This window comes from Solanum stenotomum, chromosome 6 (genome assembly GCF_019186545.1).
Source record: "Solanum stenotomum isolate F172 chromosome 6, ASM1918654v1, whole genome shotgun sequence".
NCBI classification, from domain to species: domain Eukaryota; kingdom Viridiplantae; phylum Streptophyta; class Magnoliopsida; order Solanales; family Solanaceae; genus Solanum; species Solanum stenotomum.
Window position 1 is genome coordinate 52,397,332 of NC_064287.1, and position 25,281 is coordinate 52,422,612.

Here is a 25,281-nt window from a genome sequence, read left to right on the forward strand (position 1 = left end):
TCCCCATTTTATTCTCATTTCACAACTGAACAAATATATTCATAAATGATCAATTATAACTTTTCTAGATTAATAATAATAAAAAATATAGGCAAAAAGAGAAACAAGGGGTAAATGAGCATTAACCCATTGGGATATAAATCAAATCAATACAAATAAAAACTTTATTGGAACACTTCTAAAATTAAACAAAATATTGTTAAAAAAATATATAGTTATGGTGATTTGACAAAAAATTTCAAGCTTTTCCAACAAGAAAAACTTAATTCAAACTTACTATTTTGTTATAGTATAAAATTTAAATTTTTTTTTGTTATTCGTAATTCAAAATCTATTTTTTTGTTATAGTATAAAATTTAGAAAATACCAGTATATAACAAATCATATATATTAACTTGTTACACCATTCATCATTTAGAATAAATTGTTCAATTTGACAAATCATTACTATTAAATTAAAGGGTATTATATATGACGTTCAACTTGTACAATCTTTACTTATAATAGCAGCCCATCAAATCTATTATATATTCAAATCTTTCTTCTCAAATGATCAGAGACATTACGGTTGATGATTTTTCGGACCCATTTTACCCTTCTCTAATATTTTAAGCATATCTTTCAGTCGTCTCGCAAATGTTATCGCCCCATTAAAATATTCAACATCTGGGACAATTTTTTATATGCAATACCCACTCATGCTTCCATAAGTTTTCGTCAGTTCAGCGATCCTCCAAAGAAGGCCAATACAACCCCAAGAAATTCTTTAGGCTCCTGTCATTTAACCATTGTATATAATATAATAGTATTAGATATATATAGAAATAATAAAATTAATAATTATACATGCACATGTCGTACCACTTTTTCGACCGTCTTTGGACTTGGAGGAACAGTACACGTAAAAGGAGTGTGACCTGTAGCATTCCCCGGCCAAAGGCCATGGATTGAGAAATCCGACATTTCTACGGAGGGCTTGCACGGTTTATCTGGCCTCCCACAAAAGGTAGGAAGCCATTGCATAATCATCTGCATATGATGGTAATTAGTTATTGGTGGTTGAGTAATTACTTCAGACGATGCACTCACAATTATTATTATTATTATAACAATAGCAAACAACATTAAGTACGACTCCAATATAATGATTCTTTTAGGTTATAACAATAAATAATTTTAGGTTCTAACAATTTATTAAAAAGAGTTTTTTAAGTAATTGTAAAAAATCAATTTTGAAAAAATAAAAAGAATAAAAAATTGATTTTGAAAAAGATAAAAAAACAGATAAAGATGTATTAACTAGTTTTGAATTCATTGATGACAATTGTTAATTGACATAAATTTAGGAGATTCAAACAAATTAGTAATACTTATTTTCCTTATTTCACTTAAATCTGTTAACATTAATTTAAAAAAATCAGATTTTATTCATTTTGTTCAAACATTTCTCTCTCTTTGTTTTTTTTTTTACAAAATTTGGCGTCACTCACAAGTAGATTCAAATTTTTTAGGTTGAATAATCTCCATTTTGTTGTAATGGACGCGTCTTATCTATATTAATTAAACATGGTGGTAGATGGGATCGTTCTGGTTAGTATTCTTTACGATTTATTGTTTGTATTTGTATATTACTGAAATGTAAAAAAAAAAAAACAATGAAACTGTAAATGACATTTTCTGATTTTGTTTATGTATGCTAGATTTAAGTTGTGATGTTTTTTGTATGAACATTATTTTGTTCATAATATGTAATCATTTTTGTGAATCTCATATAATGTTAGGACAAACAAGATGAGACTTTTTGAATTTCGTCATCCGGGCCTGAAGTCAGATCCAAAGTGTGGTGGTTGTGGGATTTACTATTATAAAGAGAGCTTAGTAACAATTAAACGACAAGGGAATAGTGAGCTCCATCTCAGTCGTTGTTTGACAAAAGTGTCGGCCATATATTAAATTTCAATAAGAGCTTTAAGCATATTGGATAACATTTACTACATGTTATTTATTTATGGTTCATTCTAGCTTTAATTATGTGCAATATGAGATTATCGTGTGTAATAGTAGTGTTTTTATACTCTTAAGTTGTTGGTGATTGTGAGCATTTTAATTTTTATTAAAGTGGCTCATCCTAAGTGTCTTTTAGTTAATGTTGCATTTGTTATTGACATTGTCAGACATAAAATTACCTTTTATTTTCCTTATAACTCCTGCATTGTTAATGTGAAGACAGTCGTCGAGGCAGCTGGGATTCCATTGTTTTGGCTTGTTGGATTGAGAATGTGTGTTGTTGCGCGTATGCCCATATAGGGCTGAAAATGCATGTGTTGTTGCGCGTATGCCCATATAGGACTGAGAATGTGTGTTGTTGTGCATATGCCCATATAGAAATGAGAATGTGTGTTGTTGCGCATATGCCCATATAGGACTTGAGAATGTGTGTTGTTGTGTGTATGCCCATATAGGACTGAGAATGTGTGTTGTTGGGTTTGACTAATACTAACTTGTAATGAACAAAAATAAGTAAATGACGACTTAAATATTTGTTTACTAAAAAATACAAATATTTTGTATCCCACTTCATACTAAGTGGAAAATTATAGCAGTAGCCCCAAAATATATTATTATACCAACTTTAATAACATTGTATCGAGTATGATTACGTTTAAGAAATTGTCTTTATTCGATATGCATACACTAATGTGTTATGTCACATGATCACAAATTCCGTGAGAATTCATAGCTTTTCAATCCAAGTGCATCTTGTAGGGATCATTATCTCAATCGGCAAATTACAGGTTGAGAAACTTCACTATAGCATCAAGCGTACTATTTTTTGTATATTAAATTGTAAATAGTTGTTGTTGTTGTACATAACAGCTAGGGCTTCCTTGCGATTGTATAAATATGTTGTCATTTTCCTGCACAATGTAAATAGAAACAATTATAGTGTACGTGATGATGACAATTATTCAATTAAAAAAAAAATACTCTACTATGAGTATTTGTTTGTAATAAATAAAAACTTCCCTTGATGTACGACGTCGTTATATATATATATATATATACTAGATAAGTATGGCCCGTGTAATGTTTATATTTTGCACTGTTTTAATGCTTTAAATAGTAGGTGACAAAAATTATAGAAAAAAATACAATAGATTACAGACATGTGTAATCTTACATTTAAGCTTAATATTACATGTAGGGTGTCTGTTGTAACAAAGGAAACAAATCAAGTAGTTTTTTTTGTCAAAATCTTCTGAACTGAAACACACACAATTGTAGCTTTCTTCAGTGGAAGGAGGTGCGTTTTACCAACTGGTGTTAAAAAAAAAAAAGAAATAGTGCATTAGCGGAAAGTAGAATTGTTATGTTGATTACAGAAAAAGATGATGATACTGAAATAGCCAGAAACCATTAAAACAAGCTCTTTATAGACTAATGTCATTGAGGCCTCATCATGTGAAGCAAGTATAAACTTTGTAATAGCATTCTAAATTATTAATAAACAACTAAAGTTTAAATGAGGAAACAACTTAACTAAATTTTTTTTTTAATAATGAAGAGTAAAAAATTGATATACTACTTCAACATTTTTGCCATAACATATTATTATCCATTATTATCCATCATTTGTAGACGATATTTCACTCTGAAAATCTATGGAGACACCCTAACACACCAACATAGCAGGGAGACAAATATTGAAAATCACACAACATGGACGTGTTGGTATAATTCTAATACCATGTTAATAAAATGGATTTCAACTTAACTAACACAAAAAACTAACTCAAAAAATAGAACATAAATGTTAGATAATATACTCACGCCGTAACTACGGCTAAAATCAAATTACTAAACTTCATAATAATTAAAAAATTGTATGGGGACCTGAAATAGAAATATTTAATCATAACATATGATTGCCCAACTCAGCAATCATAACACAAATTCATACATCATAATACATGAATATCTTTTAAGACATTACCAACATAGCAATTGTTTGAATGCATGTCATTTGAATCAACTATGACACATAAGCAAAAGAATAATTCCAAGTTAAAGCAACTACCCTTCATTTTGGACCAAAATGATGCTAGAACAGAAAAGTTTCTCCATAATAACCAACACAAACAGTTGCTATAAATGAATAAACTTACTTGAGTGGTCAACAAATCTATAGCAAAATGGCGTTGAAACACATGTGTTCTAGGATACTTAATAATTGCCTCTAATAAGGGGCTTTTCTATCTCTCTGCCTCATAGCAGCAGCATGGACAATTTGGCGATGGGAATGGCCAGCTTCCCTAGCTAGATGCAGATTGCCATCCTCCCATGATCAAACGAAGCACCTATAACAATCAGTTCTTTAATTCTCTCAGGTCCTTCAGTACACACAACCCGGATAATGAAGATGCACTTTACAATAATGAAGATTTTAAAAGAGTAAACTAAAACAATATTTTGGAGTAATAAATCAGTCATCTTGTAAGTTTCACTTAGAACATTGATTGCATAAGAAACACAACTATATGGACCAAGTTTTTCCCAACTGAGAAGAATTTATCAATTGTGATGTCCCACCAATCAAGCACAACTTAAAACTTCCTTGAAGTCAATATATGTTTATAGAGATAAACAAAAATAGCATAGAGCAAACTAATTGGTGTCCCTTAATAAAGTGGTGCTGATTTAGGGAAAGTGCTATTATACCTTTGTGTGTTCTCATCTAAAAAAACACCAACATAGTACTATGGTACAAAGTAAATGAAATCCCGCTATCAAACCGAAAGAGACAACACAAGTTTATTTCCAGTTTAATTTTATTTCTTCCTTCTTGCATGTCACTTTCAAGCTCTCTTCGCCAAATGTTCAAATACATAAGTCAACAATCTGAACCGTGAAGAATAGGACTACTACATACTCCAATTAAAATCTTCTGTATTACCAACCATTGGTTTCACAACTCTCTAACTTTCTTCAGTTTCAACTTTTAAGAACTTACATCAGAAGTATGAATAGGCATAGAACCATTCTTGCAAAATTTCTTTCTAGAACTTCAGCTTCAAATCGAAAACAAGCATAACTGCCTGATTGCTCTTACACTTTTCCAATATTTGGGAGTTCTACATCCTGCGGCAAAAGCCGTCTATACAGAAAGTTCATTTAATTTCGACGTGATACATAGATCGAGAACTTTCTTATCATCCAACCAAGTAGTCTGTGAAAATTTGTAAAGAAAAGGGAAATAGTTTCCAAAGAGAAAAAGCTGAAAAACTGACAACTGCTTTATGTAAATGAAGAGACAAATATTTTGTGGACTTACTCTAATAACAATTGAATGGAAGCAAGTTAAAGATTAAAGAACACATGCACTTGAAATAGTCGCGGGGCTGTTTTAGAAATCAACATTGTAGTTCATAAAAGTAGAATTTGGAACTTACATTCCTCCTGTGCATTGTCAATTCGCCACCAGCATCACACATTTTTGCGGAAAACTCTCCCTACAAAAAATTATTGATCATAAAAGTTTGAGTAATGGTTTCAGGCTAAATACATTTCAAGAAATAAACTACTAAATGGAGGATTCTATAAACTACAACATTGAAAAGATTAATTAAAAAATGGGAGTGGTATAACCAAAATAATTCATTTTATGCTCCTTAATTCTCACTAACTTTATAGCTCCACCTATTTCATGTCCTTAAGTGGGAAGAAATAATCGAACCAAAAGGAGAAATAGAAAAAATTATAAGTATTAACCTGGTTTAGCTCTTCCCCTTTTAAGTATATTATCCTCATTGCACATGTTAAGTACAACTACAAGCTTTGAGAATCCCTGTCAAATTAGTACACTTATACTATTATTAGTTTATTATAATAATACTAAGTGCATCTAGTGTAATCACTCTCAAACTTATGCATAGTTAAATTGGTGTACCTTAAGAAGTAAATCGCTTGCTACTGAATGGAGAAGCTTGACGTCAAAAACATTGAGAACTTGACCGCCAGTATATCCTTTTCCCAAGATGAACCTTGCACCATACCAGATAGCCAAAGCATAGCTGGAGTACATAATAGCAAAATGAAAATAGCTTAGTCTTTTAAAATGCTTATAAGAATTTTTCACAACTTGCTTCTCCCCTGGAAAAGATGCAGCACGAGGAGGAAACAAGATACATATCGTCTATTGGTGATTATTTTTTGAAAAGAAAGTGAAACAAAGATTGTTTTGCTCCCAATATAAATTTCATCAGATCATGGGCAGGAGCCAATTGTTTTTTCGACGACCATTGCTACCTTGGCATAAGCATCTTGTCTGCGTGACACCATCCTAGATAGGATGAGACACATTACTCCACCAAAAGTGGAGTTCAAGCCAGTATCTAAGCATCTAACACTAACCTCGACAATGCATATCCACACAAGTATTTGTTAACTCTACCCACCAATCTTAAGCAGATAGATAGAAATTACCTATGGTGTTTTTTAACTTCACTGAACCATTCAAAAGTAATATGTTGTTCAGTTTTTGGAACTAAAGAAAATAGCTTCTTAAGTTTTTTCAAAAGAGCAACCGAAAGGAAGTAATAACTTATATTAACAAACACATACATATACCAAAAGAAAAACAAAGTATTGAAACAAAAAAAATAAATACACTTATTTTCAGAGAATGAAATTCAGTTCATCAAAGGGATGAAAATGATAATAAAGCGAAATTAATAAATAAAATATAATGAAAGAAGATTTAAAGCTTACGGAGCAAGAAGATTGATATGAAATCTGCCGGCTGCCTTTCTTTTTGGATTTTCTGTTAAACACCTCATAAGTATGCCATCCATCTTCAACGATTGGGTTTCATCATCTTGAATGCTTCAGCAATAGCTGATAGGCACCAACAATTAGAATTGAATATACCCGATTTGAGCACAAAGGAGAATAAAGAAAGAGAGAACTTCTACAATTATGTTCGTGTGTTTGTGCTTTAAGTGGGTTGAAATCCTACATTTGGACTGAGAAAAACTGATGACCGATGATTCTAGAAGCATCGACATAGAGCGTGAAATTACCAAAATAACCTTGGTCGTCCTTCTCTTCACCTTTCTATATAATAGAAATATATATATAAAAGTAAGTATATCATCCATAACATAATAATATTTTAAAGGAACGTAGACTCATCCACAACATAATATATGGAGTAATAATATCGTTTTAAAAGGAACATAGATGACAGAAATAATATATATTAGCTACTCTCCGATAAGCGAGCTTGATCAGTGATAAATTGTCTGAAAATAAAAGAAAATAATAATTAATTAATTAGATGCATGCAATTAGGGAGGGTATTCCTTGATCAGTGATAAATTTCTTTGTTTCCCCCGTTCTCCCTTCTTACTGCTCGATCATGATGATACTTAGAAGCAATTAATAAATGTATCAATGCATATATTGAGACCAAATACATGAATTTATCGGTCTATATTTTGATATCAATAAGATACATATGAAACACGCTTGAAAGACCGCTGAATTTAGGAATTTCCTTTAACGGTCAATAATAAGATCCATTCAAATAATTAGTAGTGATAAATAAGCTTTCTTGAGAATCAGTTTCGTCTAGGCTATGTTTGAATATTTTCAATGAATCCCTAGAACATGAGTAGAATGCAGATCAATTAACTAGTATAGTACTAACATGACTTTATTCAAAAATTATTCTTTTGGCAAATTGCTCACATTTCTACTTATTTATTTCCTTCTGTTTAGAGCTATTCTTTTTTTTAGATCTACATGACTAAAATGTTGAATATAACTAAGTATTAATAAAATTAGTGAGACTAATTAATGTGGTACAAAATCTATTATACTGGTATAAATAACAAGGAAAAATTACTTGGAATGATACCTTTTAATAAATAATTACTGATTTTAGCAATACTTTTTATTTATTACCATTTTTAGCAATACTATGTTAAAGCTGCAATATGTATTAAAAGTGAATTAGGTATGCAATATATATGTATTATAATTGTTTTTTTAAAATATATTATGCTTGTTTGGTAAGAAATTGATAAATTGTATTATAAGTGTATTAAAATATGTGATAAATGTATTATCCATCAATAAAACTTGTATTATATGTAAATAATAAATTCTTCTTTGTAATATGTATTAAAATTGTATTATAAATGTATTAAAAGTGATCAAATGAGAAAAAAATGTTATTGCTATAAATGGTAAATATTTTTTTAATGTTGTATATTTATGCAAGTTTCCCAATAACAATTACCATTAAGTTAAAGGACTACAATTTTAAATGGCGAACTTTTCATTTATTTTTTTTTTTTTTTTTTTTTTTGCGTGTTCTTGAATTGAAATATCGAGGCTGTATTGGTATGGATACCAATGATAATGGCGGGGATTTTCTCGAATATTCAATCAGGAAAGTTTTACTTAGATTGTCTGTAAAGTAATTATTTCGGTTCAAATCCGTCTGCAAAAATTGGTACACTCTTATCAAAAACTCTAGTTTTATTCGGGAACATTTGAATTTTAACAAGAACAATCCCCCATAACTCTTTAATTATGACTAAAGTATTTACATCAAAAAATTAGGTAAAAAGAAATCCAAACCATTTGAGTTATAAAAGAGATATGTAAACTTGAATGCAGGCTATATAGAGTATGATACTAATACTAATTGCCTAAACATAATGAATGTAACTAATTCTCATTCTGAAAGCAACGACTGCATTACATACCCAATAACATAGTGGGGTTGGTGAATTCTTGAATATAAGTGATCGTCCATCAATAACATTCTTTCTTTTCTTTTTTTAGATGAAAAATAATAAAGAAGTAAGATGTCGATTAGACAAGTTACTGTAGATGAATGAGATAACAAGTTAATATTAAAAGTGGCTAGAGTTTTCCTTTTACTTCTCTTTTCAGCTGCCTCGACGACTATCTTAACATTAACAATGCAAGAGCTACAAGGAACATTTTATATCTAACAATGTCAATAACAGATGCAGCACAATGCAACATTCATTAAAAGATACTTAGGATGAGCCACTTTAATAAAAAATAATAATATTAAAATGCTCACAATCACCAACAACTTAATTATAGAGTATACAAACAAAAATACTCTCATATTGCACCTAATTAAATAGGTTACAAGCTAGAATGAACCATAAATAAATTTTAAAGAACCTGTAAATGTTATCCAATATGCTCTAAGCTCTTATTGAAATTTAATATGTGGCCCTTGTCATACAACGATTGAGATGGAGCTCACTATTCCCTTGTCGTTTAATTGATACTAAGCTCTCTTTATAATAGTAAACCTCACAACCACCAATCTCTGGATAATAATGCAGGCCATGATGACGAAATTCAAAAAGCCTTGTCTTGTTTGTCCTAACATTATATGAGACCAGTCGAGAACTTCTAGTTACCAAAATGATAGAGTTGTCATAATATGACTTAATACGTGTAGTGAGATGAATGGTCACAAGTTTGTTCCAAACGCCTGGTTGTATCATTACCCATACATCATGAACAAACCCGTCGACCAAGTTCAAGATGCCAAGGGAGTCACCAAGCACCATCAGATTTGCCAACCAATGATAATCCTTGTGACCAGCTGGTGGCCCTTCTATATCTACAAACACCTCATTCCCAAAGTCAAATGAAACAATTCTACATTTATTATTTTCCCTTACCAGCCAATAGTAATATCCATTCAAATAATCAGTAGATTTTAAAATGTCTCGTTCAAATATATTATTTCCCTCTATGTCTACGTCTAGGTTATGTTTGAATATTTTCCTTGAATCCCTAGAACATGAGTAGACCGCTGCATATTCTTTTAAAGGATCATAGTAAAGCACTTTATAATCCTTAGTCATAGGCTCTAATCCGAACACTAAATGACGATATTGTTTATCGTAAGGTATAAAATCAATTGTTGCGGCAGGGAGGTGTCTCACCTCTCTGTTAGCTGGATTCCATAATGTACACAAAATGGCATTATCAATTTGTCTTTCTATGAAAAATACACCATCAATAGAACCTAACAAGTTGGTAATATTATCTCCAAATCTTTGAAAATTTTTTTGTTCATCTATACCCTTATCGGAAATCAAAGTGACAGTCGGAGCATCATCGGTTGCACCATAATCATAAATCAAGTGTTGCGAAGGCTTCTTCTTCTTACAATGGTCTGTAGTGAAGCTAGGGTTATTGATAAGATTGCCCCAATTTTTGCACACACATTTGAATCTTAACAACGATTTCACAGGTAAACTCAGTAGAATCTCTCTTAATGATTCTTCAGAAAAAGCCATACTAATTCCACCAAATCAGAAAATTGAAAAGCAAATGAGATGAGATATCAACAAAATCAAACACACCTTTGCTTTTAGTTTCTGAATTCAACAGATCTGTTAGCCCACAATTCGTTGAGTGACAAAACTTTTTTGTAGTCAGGTGGTGGTTGAACGGTGGAGTTACGACGATTATCGGAGGAGGAATGAAGCGGAGGCTTTTTATGGGTGGAGATGCGCCGTGAGAATAGAGAACAAATATATACAGTTGGGAGAGTATTTATAGCTCGGCAGTATGCACATACCAAAACTACCATAAATAAATCCATTAAATGTAATAAACCAAAATATTTTATGTGATACAAATAAATTTTAAAAAATATATCATATTTACTAATTTCATCTATAGAAAAAGAGTCAAAAATGTCATTAATGAAATCAACAAAAATGTATTTAGTTGATAGTTTGGTTTATCATATTTACTAATTTCATTTATAGAAAAAGTCAAAAATGTCATTAATGAAATCAGCAAAAATGTATTTAGTTGAAAGTTTGATTTATCATATTTACTAATTTCATCTATAGAAAAAGAGTAAATATTGTCATTAATGAAATCAACAAAAATGTATTTAGTTGATTGTTACAGCAATTTCGGTCAAAATTCGGATATATTTCAAATCTTTTTAAAACTCAAGGTGCTATATCTAGTGACTTGACCTTAACACTTAAGAAATTTTAAATTCCTCGATAAAATCTTACAACGAAGAAGGATTCGAATCTTAGCTCAAAAAACTTTCGGGAAAACATAATCTCTTAATTTGGTGTTGGGCTGCTTTGCCCATATTGGTCCTGATCCGTTCATAACAGATTTCATTCATATTTTTCTTTCCTTAATTTGGGGAATCTGTTGCAGAAAAATGAATAACAAGTCAAGTACTATGTGTTGAATGGCATTGGTAAGGTTATCACATTGCTTAGTTATGAAGGAATTTCCAATTATAATAAAATTAAAAAGAAGTAACTTAAAGTTAGTATTAATGTGTGTTTTAATATAGATGGTGATAATTAAGATAAGAAAAAGAAATAACTGATAATTATCAATGTTGATATATATTTTAGTACATAGATGGTGATAGTTCAGATAAGAAAAACAAAAAGTTCATTGTTGGAATGTGAATCTTGAAAAAAAAAATAGTTAAACTGTGTTCTTAACTATTTATTCAATAACTATGTTCAGACACCAACATAGACGTAGGGGTATACTTGGACCTTTTTAAATTATTTAAGAATATATTTGAACGTTTTTAATTACTTGGGCATGCTCTAAATTATTGCAGTTGTTGCTAAATACTCTATCGATTTATTTTTACTTGTCATATTTGGAATTGACACACATATTAAACAAAAACAATAATTGACATGACTATTTTTTTGGGCGTGTAATTTTTTTCACGTTTTCTTTAACTCCTTTGTTAAATTTTGATTGTAACACACCAGAAAATTTTTGAGCTAAGACTCGAACCGTTCATCGTAGTGAGTGAGATTTTTGCAAGGAATTTAAAATTTCTTGAGTATTAAGGTCACTAGATGTAGCACCTTGAGTTCCAAGAAGAACTAAAGAGAGTTCATTCAAGTCATTCCTAAGTTTTTCTTAAGTTTTGGGTCAACTTTAAACGACCATAACTCCTACTACAGGATGAGTTAGGTGAGCTACAAGGTATAAAATTAAAGCCCTTCGATTCCTCTTTCCAACGCCACCAAGTTTGCTCAATTCCGAGCTCTGAGTAAAAAGTTATAACGGATTTACTAACGTCGCGCAAACCTGGCAGCAGCTCCGCGACGCGGAGCCAACACAGACCTCACTGCCTGGTGATAGATCATTCCGACTCCCAGCTCATTTTATTTATTCCTTTAAGGGTATTTTAGTCCTAAAAAACCCTTAGGAGGTCATCTAAATTGCCCTAAACGAATAGAAAATCAGTTTTCACAAATCAAAACCCTCTCCTTCACTCCAAAGATTCTACGCTCAAGAAATTCAAGAAACGCTAAGGCTAGGGTTCATCTTTCAAGATTTTTCCTTCAAGTTGCTTCAAGAAGATGGTTCTTTAAGGTATGTAAGCTTCCACAGTGTTGGGTTTGTTCACCCACACGCCAATCATGTTAATTTCAGCTTTAAATTCGTTCTAAAAGTTGAAGTTTTGATGTTCTTGTTATGTATTCATGAATTTTCTTTCGTTCTTGAATTGGGCTGAGATTGAGGAGTTCTTGAGGTTAATGTGTCAATTTATAGAGGGGTTAGAGTTATATTCTAGTGTACATGTGTTGGGTATCTAAATCTAAAGAGAGATTGAGAAAAAGAATCGAATTTAGGCGAATTGGGGTTAGAAAACGAAGAAGAAATTTCGTCCGGACGAAATTTGGCACTAGGGGGGTGTCGCAGAGCAGGTTCCCAGATTTGGGAATTTCTGTTTCACGTCGTGGAGTTGTCACGGAGCGTTCTGCCTCAAAAGACATTTTCGAAACCAAATTTTAAAAGCCTCTCTGCGTCGCAGACCCTCTCTCAAATATTGATTTTCAGTCTTTTCTCATGTTTAGCTATCTAAAATCATTCCTAAACATCGTGAGACCTTTAATATCACAAATCACATTCAAGGTAGAGTTTAGAGTCAAGTCTTGAGAGTTCTTTCGAACATTTTTCAGAAAAATCCCTTTTTGTCTTTTTGAGGAGTCTTCTACAAATTCTAATAACTTGTTTCAAGACTCGAACAAGTGAGTATGAGAGTGAGAATAATGTATTTATGAGTATACCTTGTCATCGTGAGATCTTTCTTATCATGAACTATAACTCTTGAATTCATAATTCACACTCAAGAGAGAGTTAAGAGTAGAGTTCAAGAAAGCCTTGAAGTTCAATTGTGAATCATTTGAGATCAACTATCGATTTGAACTAAGTTTTGAGGAAGTAAGTTAGAGAATAAGAAGAGTCGTATACATGAGTTCCATATAGTTATGTAGACCATCGAGTCCAGTTGTTTCATGCCCATAATTTCGCATGAACTTTGTAAGTTGAGCATCTTTCAGAGAAGTGGTATCTTCAAGTTCTAAGCCTTTTAGTATTAGTTCCTAATCTCTTTTGAGAAGCATCTTTGAGTACTTGAGTTGTTTCATGCCCATAATTCCGCATGAACCCTATAAGTCGAACAGTCTTGAGATGAGAAGTATTTTTGAGTCCTTGAGTTGAGTAGTTCATGCTCATAATTCCGCATGAACTCTGAGTTGAGCATTCTTGAAATGAGTAGTATCATTGAAGTTCTTGAGTTCCAAGTATAGAGATCTATCTATGGTTATTGAAAACCTTGCATCGAGTCGTTCACGTCCATAATTCGGCATGAACCATATTTTAAGAAGTCTTTTACAAATGTTTTAATTTTGTTTTAAGACTTAAGTTTTGAATTCAGTAAAGAGTAAAGTTGAAGTTCATTTCTTCAAAAATATATGGGGACTATGTATTCCCAAAAGAGTTTAAAATGTTGTCACATTTAAATAAAAACGGAAAATTGAGATTTTCAAAAGAGCCTTTGAGCTAGTGTTTCAGTAAAGAGCCTTTGAGCTAGTTTTTCAGTAAAGAGCCTTTGGGCTAGTTTTCAGTTAAAGAGTAAATGCTTTCACAATAAAGTAAGAGAGGAAACTTTGATTTCCAAGATAGCCTTTGAGCTAAGTTTTTTAGCACTAATCTCAAATTACAGAAAGAAGTATGTTTTTAAAACATAAAGAGCTAGTATATTTTTGGGAGTAGTATTGAGCCCCGATATGGGGGAGAGCCATCATGGGTAGAAAAGGGTCATACTTTTTAGATGAATCTTTTTCGCATAGACAGTGGATCCACTTAGTAGTTCAGGTCTTATACTTATGGCAAGGTATAGGATGCGCTGGCAGCGTGAGGAAGATCGTTGTATCATCAAAATAGCTCTTATGTGATGGTTGTCGTTTAGAGAAAGTCCCACAACAGTATTTTGTATTTTATATACATTAGATTATTTGTATTTTTACATACATCTCAAAGTTATATGTATCTTTGCATACATACAAAGTTGGCATCATGTTTTAAACATGTTTTCTTTATATTGCACATGTTTTAAATTGCTTTATATTGAAATGAGTTCAATTATGTTGAGTTGAGTTGAGCCAGGTAAGTTCTTCAGATTCTTTTCAAGCTTATGTCATGTTTTAGAATTCCCCTTACATACTCATACATTCCACGTACTGAGCCATTTGGCCTGCATTTTTTCATGATGCAGACACAGGTATTCAGGATCATCAACAGGAGCTTTATTGATACATTCGGAAGTTCGAGTTAGCTATGGTGAGCCTCTTTGTTTCCGAAGGATTTCACTTACTTTTTAGTTTAGTCAGGATGTCGTGGGTCTTGTCCCGACTTCCATCTTTATCAGTTAGAGGCTTCATAGATAGTCAGTATAGTTGAGAAGTCTGTATTATACATTTATTTTATTAAATGTTTTAAAGACTTAGTTGCCTATTTTATGGCGAGTTGAATATATTATTTTTATTCTAAGTTGTTCATTTGAGTTAAAGTTTTGGAAAGTTGAGTTTATTGAATTTTATTCAGTTTTAAGCTTTTGCATGCTTAAGTTAGTCTTCCGTTTGTAGTCAGCTAGGATGAGGGTTCGCTTGGGGACCAGCAATGGTTCTTGAGTGTTGGCCATGTCAAGGGTGTAGACTCGTGTCGTGACATTGATAGAATTATTTTGTTGTGAATTGAAAAGTCGAAACTCATCATGTTAATAAATAAAGTCAAACCAAAAAAATTCTCTTAATCCTAGGCAACTTATAGAAATCTCTCTAGTTTAGGAATTAATTACTTAAATTCATGCTAGTTTGTATCTGGTGTATCCAGATACGTTTTGATACATCATACATGTATCTCACATGGACTCAACATTAAGTGTAATTTGTTCTAGATACATTGTATCCATGTGGATTTGCATATATGTAACTCTCTCTCTTGCCTTTCGTTTATCTCATTCGCCACTCTTCTCTCTCGTTTATCTCTCTTCCTATTTTAGTGTATTTGATAGTAAAAGTATATTTATGTAGGTGCATCTGATAGATGTATAAGCAATTATTTGAAAGTATAGATTGAATTAGTAGAAGTGATATGAGTTGCTAAGCCCAATTACTAGTATCTAGTCAAGCCTTTGGCCCAAAGAAAAGCAAATCGCTAACCCAATATCTCAGTCCCATTTCTGCCTTTGTAGGTTGATGATGTTTGGCCCAAATATATTGTCACGATTCGAGCCTACACTTTGGACGTGTCCGGCACTCAAGAACCATTGTTGGTCCCCAGGCGAACCATTATCCTAGTTGACTACAATCGGAAGACTAACTTGAGCATACATAAGCATCAAATCGAAAGAAACGTTTAAAAACAGTTTACTGAAACTCAAAACTTCATTGAATATACTGAGTATGAAACATAAGTTTTAAATAAATATATCTGAAAACTTACTCTCCAAAAATGTTTATCTATGAAGCATCTACTATTCAAAGATGAGTGTCAGGACAAGACCCACGACTCCTCAAAAGAACTACTACTAACAACTCATAAAACGGGAGTCCTCCAGAAGCAAGGAGACCTCACTCAAATGCTGACGAACGGATGAAGTGATCTCAACAGACTTTGTTGAGGATCCTAAGAACATGTATCTACATCATTAAAAGATGCATGTCGAATGACATCGGTACATTGAACGTACGAGTATGTAATATAGCTGAATAACAAATAACTGAATGAAAGGACTGCAACAGATAAAACATAACTCAACTGAATGTAAAGGATTAAAGGAATGAAATCATTTAAAATTTTACAAAAACACAATAGTTTTCCACTAAATATGAAGCGAGATACAAAATATTTATATTCTTTAGGAAATAAATATTTAAGTCGTCATCTGTTGTTTTAATTTCAAATACGTACCCAAAATAGTCTGTTTTGACAATGTCGTATTTGCCATACTTTTGATACCTCCTTCAATCACCAACAACTTAGAGTATACAAACAAAATTACACACGATAATCTCATATTGCACCTAAATAAAGCTAGAATGAATCATAAAAAATAACATGTAAATCTTATTCGATATGCTTAAAGCTCTTATTGAAATTTAATATATGTCCATCACTTTTACCAAACAATGACTGAGATGGAGATCACTATTTTCTTGTCGCTTAATTGTTACTAAGCTCTCTTTATAATAGTAAACCTCACAACCACCACCCTTTGAATATGACTTTAGGCCCGGATGATGAAATTCAAAAAGCCTTGTCTTTTTTGTCTTAATATTATACGAGACCAGCCAAAAAAAATTAGTTACCAAAATCACAGAGATATCATAGCATGACTTAATAGAACCTAACCGTCTATGTTCCTTTTAAAACAATATTATTAGTATTAATTATATATTCTCTGGATCATAGTTGATGGTAGCTCCCTTGTGTGTTTGAGAAGAAAGATTTAGATTTTTCTTGTTGAAAATGAATTGAAAAATTGATCATGTAATTTTCCTTCGTGTTAATTGTTGGATGTATTTGAACAATTCTTCCGTTCAGTTATGGGTTAAATTCTCGTGAAATATATTTGTGATCATCTGACATATTAAATGTAACACATTAGTGTATGCATATCAAATATACACAATTTCTTGAATGTAACAATACTTAGCTTGATACAATGTTACTATTAAAGTTAGATTTGATGGGCTGTTATTATAAGTAAAGTTTGTATAAACTATATCACAACTTGAACGTCATATATAATGCCCTTTAATTAAAGGTAAAATATTGATTTGTCAAACAATTTATTCTAAATGAATGGTGTAACAATTTATTCTCTTTTTTCGGTGGAGGCTAAGGCTGGACTCACAACTCCCATCTACGAGGTGTGAGTCAGTCCACGCCTCGTGGTGTTTGGCTCGTGAAAGAAGCTGCATTTGGCAGCCTCTTGGCTCTCATCAAGGACCCTTTGGGGGTCCTGTGGGAGCCTTGCCTTGACGTATAAGCTCTAGGACCTTGGTACTAGGTTAAGGAACTTATTTTAAGACCCTCACCTTACGTAGTAACTTCATTTGACTACTAGACTACATGTTAAGCTCTAGCTTACCCTAGCATTTTCCCGAAGTGTTACACCAACCAAACAACAAATTAAGTGGTACTACAATTTAATCCCAGGACTATTTGGTATTATCCTTCACACCAAACGACCCCTAAGTATTTTGTATCCCGCTTCATATTAAGTGGAAAACTACAGTAGTTGCCCCAAAGTATAAAGAGAAAAATATTTATAAATTTTTAAATAGGACCTTATAATATGCATATTTTATCTACATCATGGAGGTAGCTAGAAGTTGCTCATTAATTTACTCTTCATTTCTCTTTATCTATATTTTTTTTTTAATTAATTCAGATAAGTTGTAGTTGGCTATTTATGAATATATTTGTCATGACAATGAAAAGAAAAGAAAAACAGAAAACTCTAGCTACTTTAAATATTAACTTGTTATAGTTATACCATTCATTTAGAATAAATTATCTAATCAAATTCGATTTGACAATTCATTAATTTTACCTTAATAGACATTTTGCTTCTTTTATATTTTTCATCTAAAAGAAGAAAAGATAAAGAAGGATAAAGATTTGGAGATCAACTAATTAATTCATTATATTGTGGCCATTAATATTTGTTACCCGACCGGTTGTTGTCTTTAATATAGATTACTCATTTACTCATAATCAAATATGTCTATGCACACTAGTCAACTATTTCCATCTACAGAAAAAGAGTAAAAATGTCACTAATGAAATCAACAAAAATGCATTTAGTTGATAGTTTAGTTAAATAGAAGAAATATCTTTTTTTCTAAATAAAAATTAATAGTTTTTTTCTTTTAAAATACTTTTTCAAAACTAATTTTTTTTAATTTAAAAAAATATTTGGAAGTTTGTCATCACAAGTGTAGCTCCCTTGTGTGTTAATTTTAGAAGAAAGATTTGAATATATAATAGATTTGATGGGCTGTTATTATAAGTAAAGATTGTATAAGTTGAACGTCATATATAATACCCTTTAATTTAATAATGATTTGTCAAATTGAAAAATTTATTCTAAATGATGAATGGTGTAACAAGTTAATATATCTGCTACACTTTTCCTTCTCTCTTTTTTTTCTTCTCTTTTCACAAATATATATATATATATATATAAGACAAATATATTCATAAATAGCCAATTATAGTTTTTTCTAAATTAGTAATNATATATCTGCTACACTTTTCCTTCTCTCTTTTTTTTCTTCTCTTTTCACAAATATATATATATATATATATATAAGACAAATATATTCATAAATAGCCAATTATAGTTTTTTTCTAAATTAGTAATAAAAAAAAAAGATATAGACATGAGAAAGAGAAATGAGCAATAACCCATTGACACATCAACCAATACAAATAAAAACTTCATTGCGACACTTAATTCAAACTCACTTGGCCGATAAATTCTTCAAATGAAAGCAATTGTAGAGTGCTTAATATTTTGGAAAAATTCACCTAATTAGAAAAATATTTCTACTAAAGTCCATTATACTTTTAAATAATTATATAATCTCTTTTTATCGTTCTTTGTCTCTCCCGCTCTCCCTTCTTACTGCTCAATCATGATGATACTTAGAAGCAATTTATAAATGTATCAAAGCATATATTAAGACCAAATACATGAATTTATCGGTCTATATTTTGATATCAATCAGATATACCTTTGGTTAGTGAACCTTCGAAAATAAATAATTAAAATTGGATTAATTAATCAATGGAAAAGTAATCTATATTAAAAACAGTAACCGAGTAACAAACATTAATCGCCATAATGTAATGAATTAATTAGTTGAATTGCCAAATTTTTATCCTTCTTTTTTTTTTTTTAGATGAAAAATAATAAAGAAACAAAGAGTCTATAAAGGTAAAATTAATGAAAAAATCCTAAGATGTCTGTAGAGAAGTCTTTTGCCAATTCTCTCAATCAGACAGAACAACAAACAAATGAAGCATTGCGCAAAGAAGTTTCAGTAATTGGAGGAATACCGCAGGTAAAATGGACAGAAGAAGAGGTAGAAAGGATGAATCAAATTGAAGACCTACAATTTGCAGTGATCGGAAAGTTTACATATGAATGGTCTAACTTGGAGGAACTAAGGAGAATTATTCCTCAACAATGTGAAATTAGGGGAGGATGTCAGATTGGATTACTCCGCAGCAAACACATTCTTATACGTTTGACTCAACAAGAAGATTTTATTAATATGGTATCAAAGGGGGCCTTCTACATCACAAGCAGAGACGGATATTCATATCTTATGCGTACACTAATCTATGACTCTAGGTTTAAGGTTAATGAGGAAACATCAATGGCAATGGCATGGATCTCGTTTCCTAACCTACTACCCACTTTTTTTGTCAAAGAATGTTTATTTTCTTTAGCATCAGCAGTGGGTATGCCGATCCAACTAGATCAAGCAACCCTTAATAAGACGAGACCAAGTTGTGCGCGTGTAAAGGTGATGGTGGATTTAAAAGGTGATTGTCCAAAGGCAGTGGAGATGCAGATAGGAAATCAAGTCACTGGAGAAATAAGGACTAATATGGTTACTATAAATTATGATTACGTTCCGCAATACTGTATACAATGCAAGATGCAGGATCATAACAAAGAGGAATGTAGAAGCACAAATATATCAAAACAAAAAACAGAAAACAATGTTCAGCAGCCGAAAGAAGTTGCTCAACAGAAAATTGGTCCAGTTCACACATTTCAAAAAGGGAAAGCTAAAGTTCTCTCAAGCGGCAAAATAGTTGGGGATCCTGGACATTGGAATGTGGTGCGAGATAACAGAAAAAATATAAGCAATAAGGAGAAACATGATAATCAAATGACAGTCGCTACAGAGAACTCTTTTGATGCTCTCACGCAAGAGGAGATCACACAGGCAGATTTCAACATAGGCAGCCATTCCAATAGTAAAACAAAGCAAGACAAAGGGGTGGAAAAGGAGTCAGCCCATTTCAGCAAAAGAATGGGTGACCAGGTCCTTTGGACAGGTTTTACAAGGAGAAGCCTCGACAGCTACAATTCCTCTGCAGCATGACAATATGGATCAAAATCAGCAACACAATACACATGAAAATGAGCATGGCAATGAAAATCATGAATCAGTTAATATGGAAGATAAACAACAAACCTGTCAAGATAGTTGGGCAGTTGTAGTGTATAACAAACACAACAGTCAAATTCCTCAAATATGCAATGAAAAGAGAAGGGAATATAGAGGGAATATTGATAATAAGTTGGCAATTAGGGGTGCGCATCGGTCGGTTCGGTTCGATTTCAGGTGTTATTGGTTCGGTTTATCGGTTTTTGGTTTGTAAATACTTCAAACCGATAACCAAACCAATAACATATTTCTTATCGGTTTTTGGTTAATCGGTTTATGGTACTTAACAGTTCAGTTTTCAATTTAACCAATAAGAAAATACTCATATATATTATATACACGATAAGAAAATTTTCAAATAAACCATATGATTTTTCCAGCATTTGGCATGAAAGTAATAATCATAAAAGTAACAATCATTTTTCTTGCAAGTTTAGACACTAGACACATTCAAAGGAAAAAGTGTGAAAGTAACAATATGGATTAAAATCAGCAACACAATACATATGAAAATGAGCATGGCAATGAAAATCATGTGTCACGCCCCGAGCCTACACCCTGGACGTGGCCGGCACTAGAAGACNAGGAGAGACATATTACAAAGAGGTTCCTTAGACTGTGCTTCACTAATTTCCGTTACTTCTAATTTATCATGTTCCTTTTCTTGCTATTAACATTAGTTGGCAAATCATACAGGATGAAAGGAAAGAAAGCCAAGGAGCAGAGAGAAGCAACAAAGGAGCTCGAGCAGAGCATTCACATGGTCAAAGCTCCTTCTGTGCTCGTCAAAGAGCCATCACTTACACTGCCTACCAAGGTCAAGGTTTCGCAAAAGCAGTCGGAGGAAAATCGCATGGAGGAATGAACATTTTGCTTCCCATATTCTATATTTTCAAACTAAAACCACTAAATCAGCCCATGCTTATTTTTGCAGTATGTATAATGTTTTGATTACATTGACATGCTAAACTTTCCCTTACCTTCAGAATAGTAATGGTTTGTCAACTTAGTCTTGTGTGTATTGAAATACAGTAGAAACTTTTGAACTTCCAATATGAGTATTTTGATGAGGAACCAAAGGGATGATAGTATATCTTTCACAAGGTTCCTAGTTTGTCTTGACCGTGGAATTATCATTGCGTTGGGGCCTTGTGTTACCCTTCTCCTCTGTCATCAGAGTCACTTTTATGTCATTGTTTTAATCAACAACTATGTAGTTTTGTGGTGGTTCAGTTTCTACTATTGGCACTTGTGTTTATACATCTTCTGCAACTTATTCAAACACACAGAAGCCAACAAATTCTAGTATAAGAGAAGTCACAAATTGAAGGAAGTGATAGAATCTCACATGTCAGAAGAATTTAACTTGTATACACCGGTAATGTAAACAAATCTTTCAATAACACTGTAATTTACTGGAAAGTACAAATCAATGCTTCACGCTATAGTTAACCTTTGTTTCTGCAATTGTTAAAGAATTTTTAATTAAAGAAGTAAGAAGTAATTAATAAAGAAGAGTGTCCAAACTAGGACTTCTCTACTTCAATACCATGTAAAAGATTGTCCTTTAATCAAAATCAATCAGAAAGTTACCTCAACTAATTTGGGATGTGTTACACCCTCCGCACGACCAAAGAGTTTCTAATTAAAGAAATTACTGATACAAATACAAAGTCTTTTGGCAAAAACTGTTGGGTTCAAGTGAATCCATGGATTATAATATTGATCCGCCTATACTTGTTACCTCCATCGCGAGCATTTTACTCGCGCTGCTTCTTCAAGATCCGCCCCTTCTTTCAAAGATCAACAAACAACAGTGTACGTATTAGGTGATGTTCGATCTAACTTGGACTATTTCATGGAATACTCATTACCTTCCTAGCCAGCTTTGGATTCATAGACTGAATCACTAGCGTCTGCCATCACTAGGTTTGGCTTTGTTGTTATCACACCAAAATCATGGTTCACCATTTCGAGACTCGGTAGCTTCAGATTCATCACCATTGGTAGCTCCAGATTCATCGTCATCACTAGCTTCGGATTCATCGCCATTGGTAGCTTCAGATTCATCGTCATCATCACTAGCTTCAGATTGTTCCTGGGAGCAGAGTATAGTGATGCTTTAATTGAAAATATTGTACAAGGAAGTTGACAAACATAAATAAGTATGTGAATATTACTATTACTATTAAGTTAAGACGGAAAGAGTTAATTAGTTATACAGCTAGCGGCACAAGACAAACCTAAGAATTGAACCTCTGTTGTATCCATTTATTGAGATCATCTACTTTCACCTTATCATCATAATTCACCCTGTTAAGACTCGGTGTACTCACAGATATTCCCTGTTGGACAAACGTCTTCATTTCAGGGCAGTTGTAAATACACACTTTTCTGAGAAATGGAAATTCAAGAGTACACTCCGTCAGAAAGAAATGGCCCAGCTTAGGCAGCTTGCAAAGATCCAGGTCTTCCAAGAGTGGAAATAAGGTCATGATTCCTTCTCCTTGTTGTTCCTCTGTTACGATCACTTCTTCCATTGATTCACACTGTTCTATATGTAGCCGTTGGAGATTCAGAAGACCTTTAGCCACTGATAGAGACATCAAGTTTCTCAATTTTCCACACTCAGATACTACCAATGTTTGAAGTTTGGTGAAGTAGTCAATTGGAAGTTGGTGAGAGCATAGAGCACTTATGCTGTTAGCCCCATCGATAGATAGCTTTTCTAGGTTGGGACAAGAAACCTGCGAGCTTTGAAGTATCAAACATTGTTGCAGATAGAGTTGAAGCTATTGGAACAAAACACTAGGTCATAAGTTGATTAATATTTAACATGACAGTTTGATTAAAAATACTATTATAGTTTTAACACTTCATTTTTGAGAAACATCCCATAAAGTTTTTTGGGCTAGTTTTTTTATATACATAATAAAAACGAAACTCAAAAGAAAAAGTACAAGCAAGGGCGCTATTTCTTACCTTATTAATCCTATTGAGGCGTAAAAAGTAAAGAATTTAGAGCGAGATGCAGATTCAGAATTTGAAATTTATAAATCTCTAATGACCTCAGGGTAGTATCCAATAACAATCGCGTTCATAATCAAGGAATCTCTAGATATTACTAATACAGATTAAAGTTTCTGGGTAAAAGCTATTAGATTTATGTGAACCCTGGGTTACAATTTTGTAGTTTCGTCTATATTTGTTACCTCAGTCAACATAGCTCTCTACCAAGTGACAAACATAAATAACTATCTGAAAAGATTACTATTACTATTAATTATTTGCTAGTTAAAACGGTAAGAGAGCAGTAGACCAAGGGTGTATTAATGCATGACAAAAATATATATATAGTAATTAGTTATACAACTAGCGGCAAAGACAAACCTTAGAATTGAACATTGCGTTATTGAGATCAACTACTTTCACCTCATCATCATTGTTCACACTTTTGAGACTCGTTGTACCCACATATACTCCCTGTTGGACAAACGTCTTCATTTCAGGGCACTTAAAAATGTTCACTTCTATGAGGAATGGAAATTTAAGAGCATGTTTCGTCAGAAAGAAATGCCCTAGCTTAGGCAGCCTGTGAAGAATCAGCTTTTCCAACAGCGGAAATAAGGGGTCATTAGTCATTTCTTCTCCTTGGTGTTCCTCTTCCGTGATCACTTCTTCCATTGACTTACAATCTCTTATATTTAGTGTCCGGAGATTCAGAAGACATCTGGACATTGATGGAGACATCAAGTTTCTTAATTTTACACAATTCTCTACTTCCAATGTTTGAAGTATGCTGAAGTATGGAAGCTGGTGAGAGAATAGAGAACTTATGCTGTCAGGACTAGAGATAGATAGCTTTTCCAAGCTGGGACAAGAAACCTGCAAATGTTCAAGGCCTTGTATTTTATATAAGGGACGGAAATTCAGTATAGCTTAAAAGTACAAATCCAACTACTTTCACCTCATAATCATTGTTCACACTTTCGAGACACGGTGTACTGACGGATATTCTTTGTTGGGGAAACGTATTCATTTCAGGGCAGTCATCAATCTTCACTTTTCTGAGAAATGGAAATTCAAGAGTACGCTCCGTCAGAAAGAAATGCCCCAGCTTAGGCAGCCTGCAAAGCTCCAGCTCTTCCAACAAGGGAAATAAGTTCATTATTCCATCTCCTTGTTGTTGTTCCTCTTTTGTGATCACTTCTTCCATTGATTCACAACCATCTATCTTTAGTATTCGGAGATTCAGAAGACCTCTGGCCACTAATGGAGACATCAAGTTTCTCAATTTTCCACAGCTCTTTACTTCCAATATTTCAAGTTTGCTGAAGTAAGGCACAATTGGAAGGTGGCAAGAGAATAGAGAAGTTATGCTGTTAGCCCTAATGATATATAGGTTTTCCAAGCTGGGACAAGAAACCTGCAAACGTTCAAGTATCAAACCATAAGCCAATTAACAGTTTAACACTAGGTCATAAGTTGAAAAGCCAAAAGTGATTAAACACGAGTGGATAAGTTGTTTAATTTTTAACATGACAAAGAAAAATTTAATAAATTAACGGGACAAGATGATGTAACACCTCTCTTATGAGCTTTATTTATATTTATCTTTTTTTTCCTTTTTTTGACCTTTTTTTTCCCTTCATTTATT

At 32.6% G+C, this 25,281-nt stretch overlaps 2 protein-coding genes across 2 annotated transcripts; both read right to left on the reverse strand.

Annotated features, from left to right (window-relative positions):
• Positions 1–5,138: 5,138 nt before the first annotated feature.
• LOC125866906 (uncharacterized) lies at positions 5,139–6,975 on the reverse strand. Its single transcript, XM_049547294.1, has 3 exons — positions 6,769–6,975; positions 5,948–6,071; positions 5,139–5,510 (listed from the first exon to the last, which is right to left on the reverse strand). The coding sequence occupies exons 1-3, from the start codon at positions 6,849–6,851 to the stop codon at positions 5,412–5,414; spliced, it is 306 nt and encodes a 101-aa protein (XP_049403251.1). The 5' UTR covers positions 6,852–6,975; the 3' UTR covers positions 5,139–5,411.
• Positions 6,976–22,867: 15,892 nt separating this feature from the next.
• LOC125868889 (uncharacterized) lies at positions 22,868–24,904 on the reverse strand. Its single transcript, XM_049549455.1, has 3 exons — positions 24,592–24,904; positions 24,015–24,509; positions 22,868–23,371 (listed from the first exon to the last, which is right to left on the reverse strand). Exons 1-3 carry the CDS (start codon positions 24,838–24,840, stop codon positions 22,868–22,870), a joined length of 1,248 nt encoding a protein of 415 aa, XP_049405412.1. The 5' UTR covers positions 24,841–24,904.
• Positions 24,905–25,281: the final 377 nt, after the last annotated feature.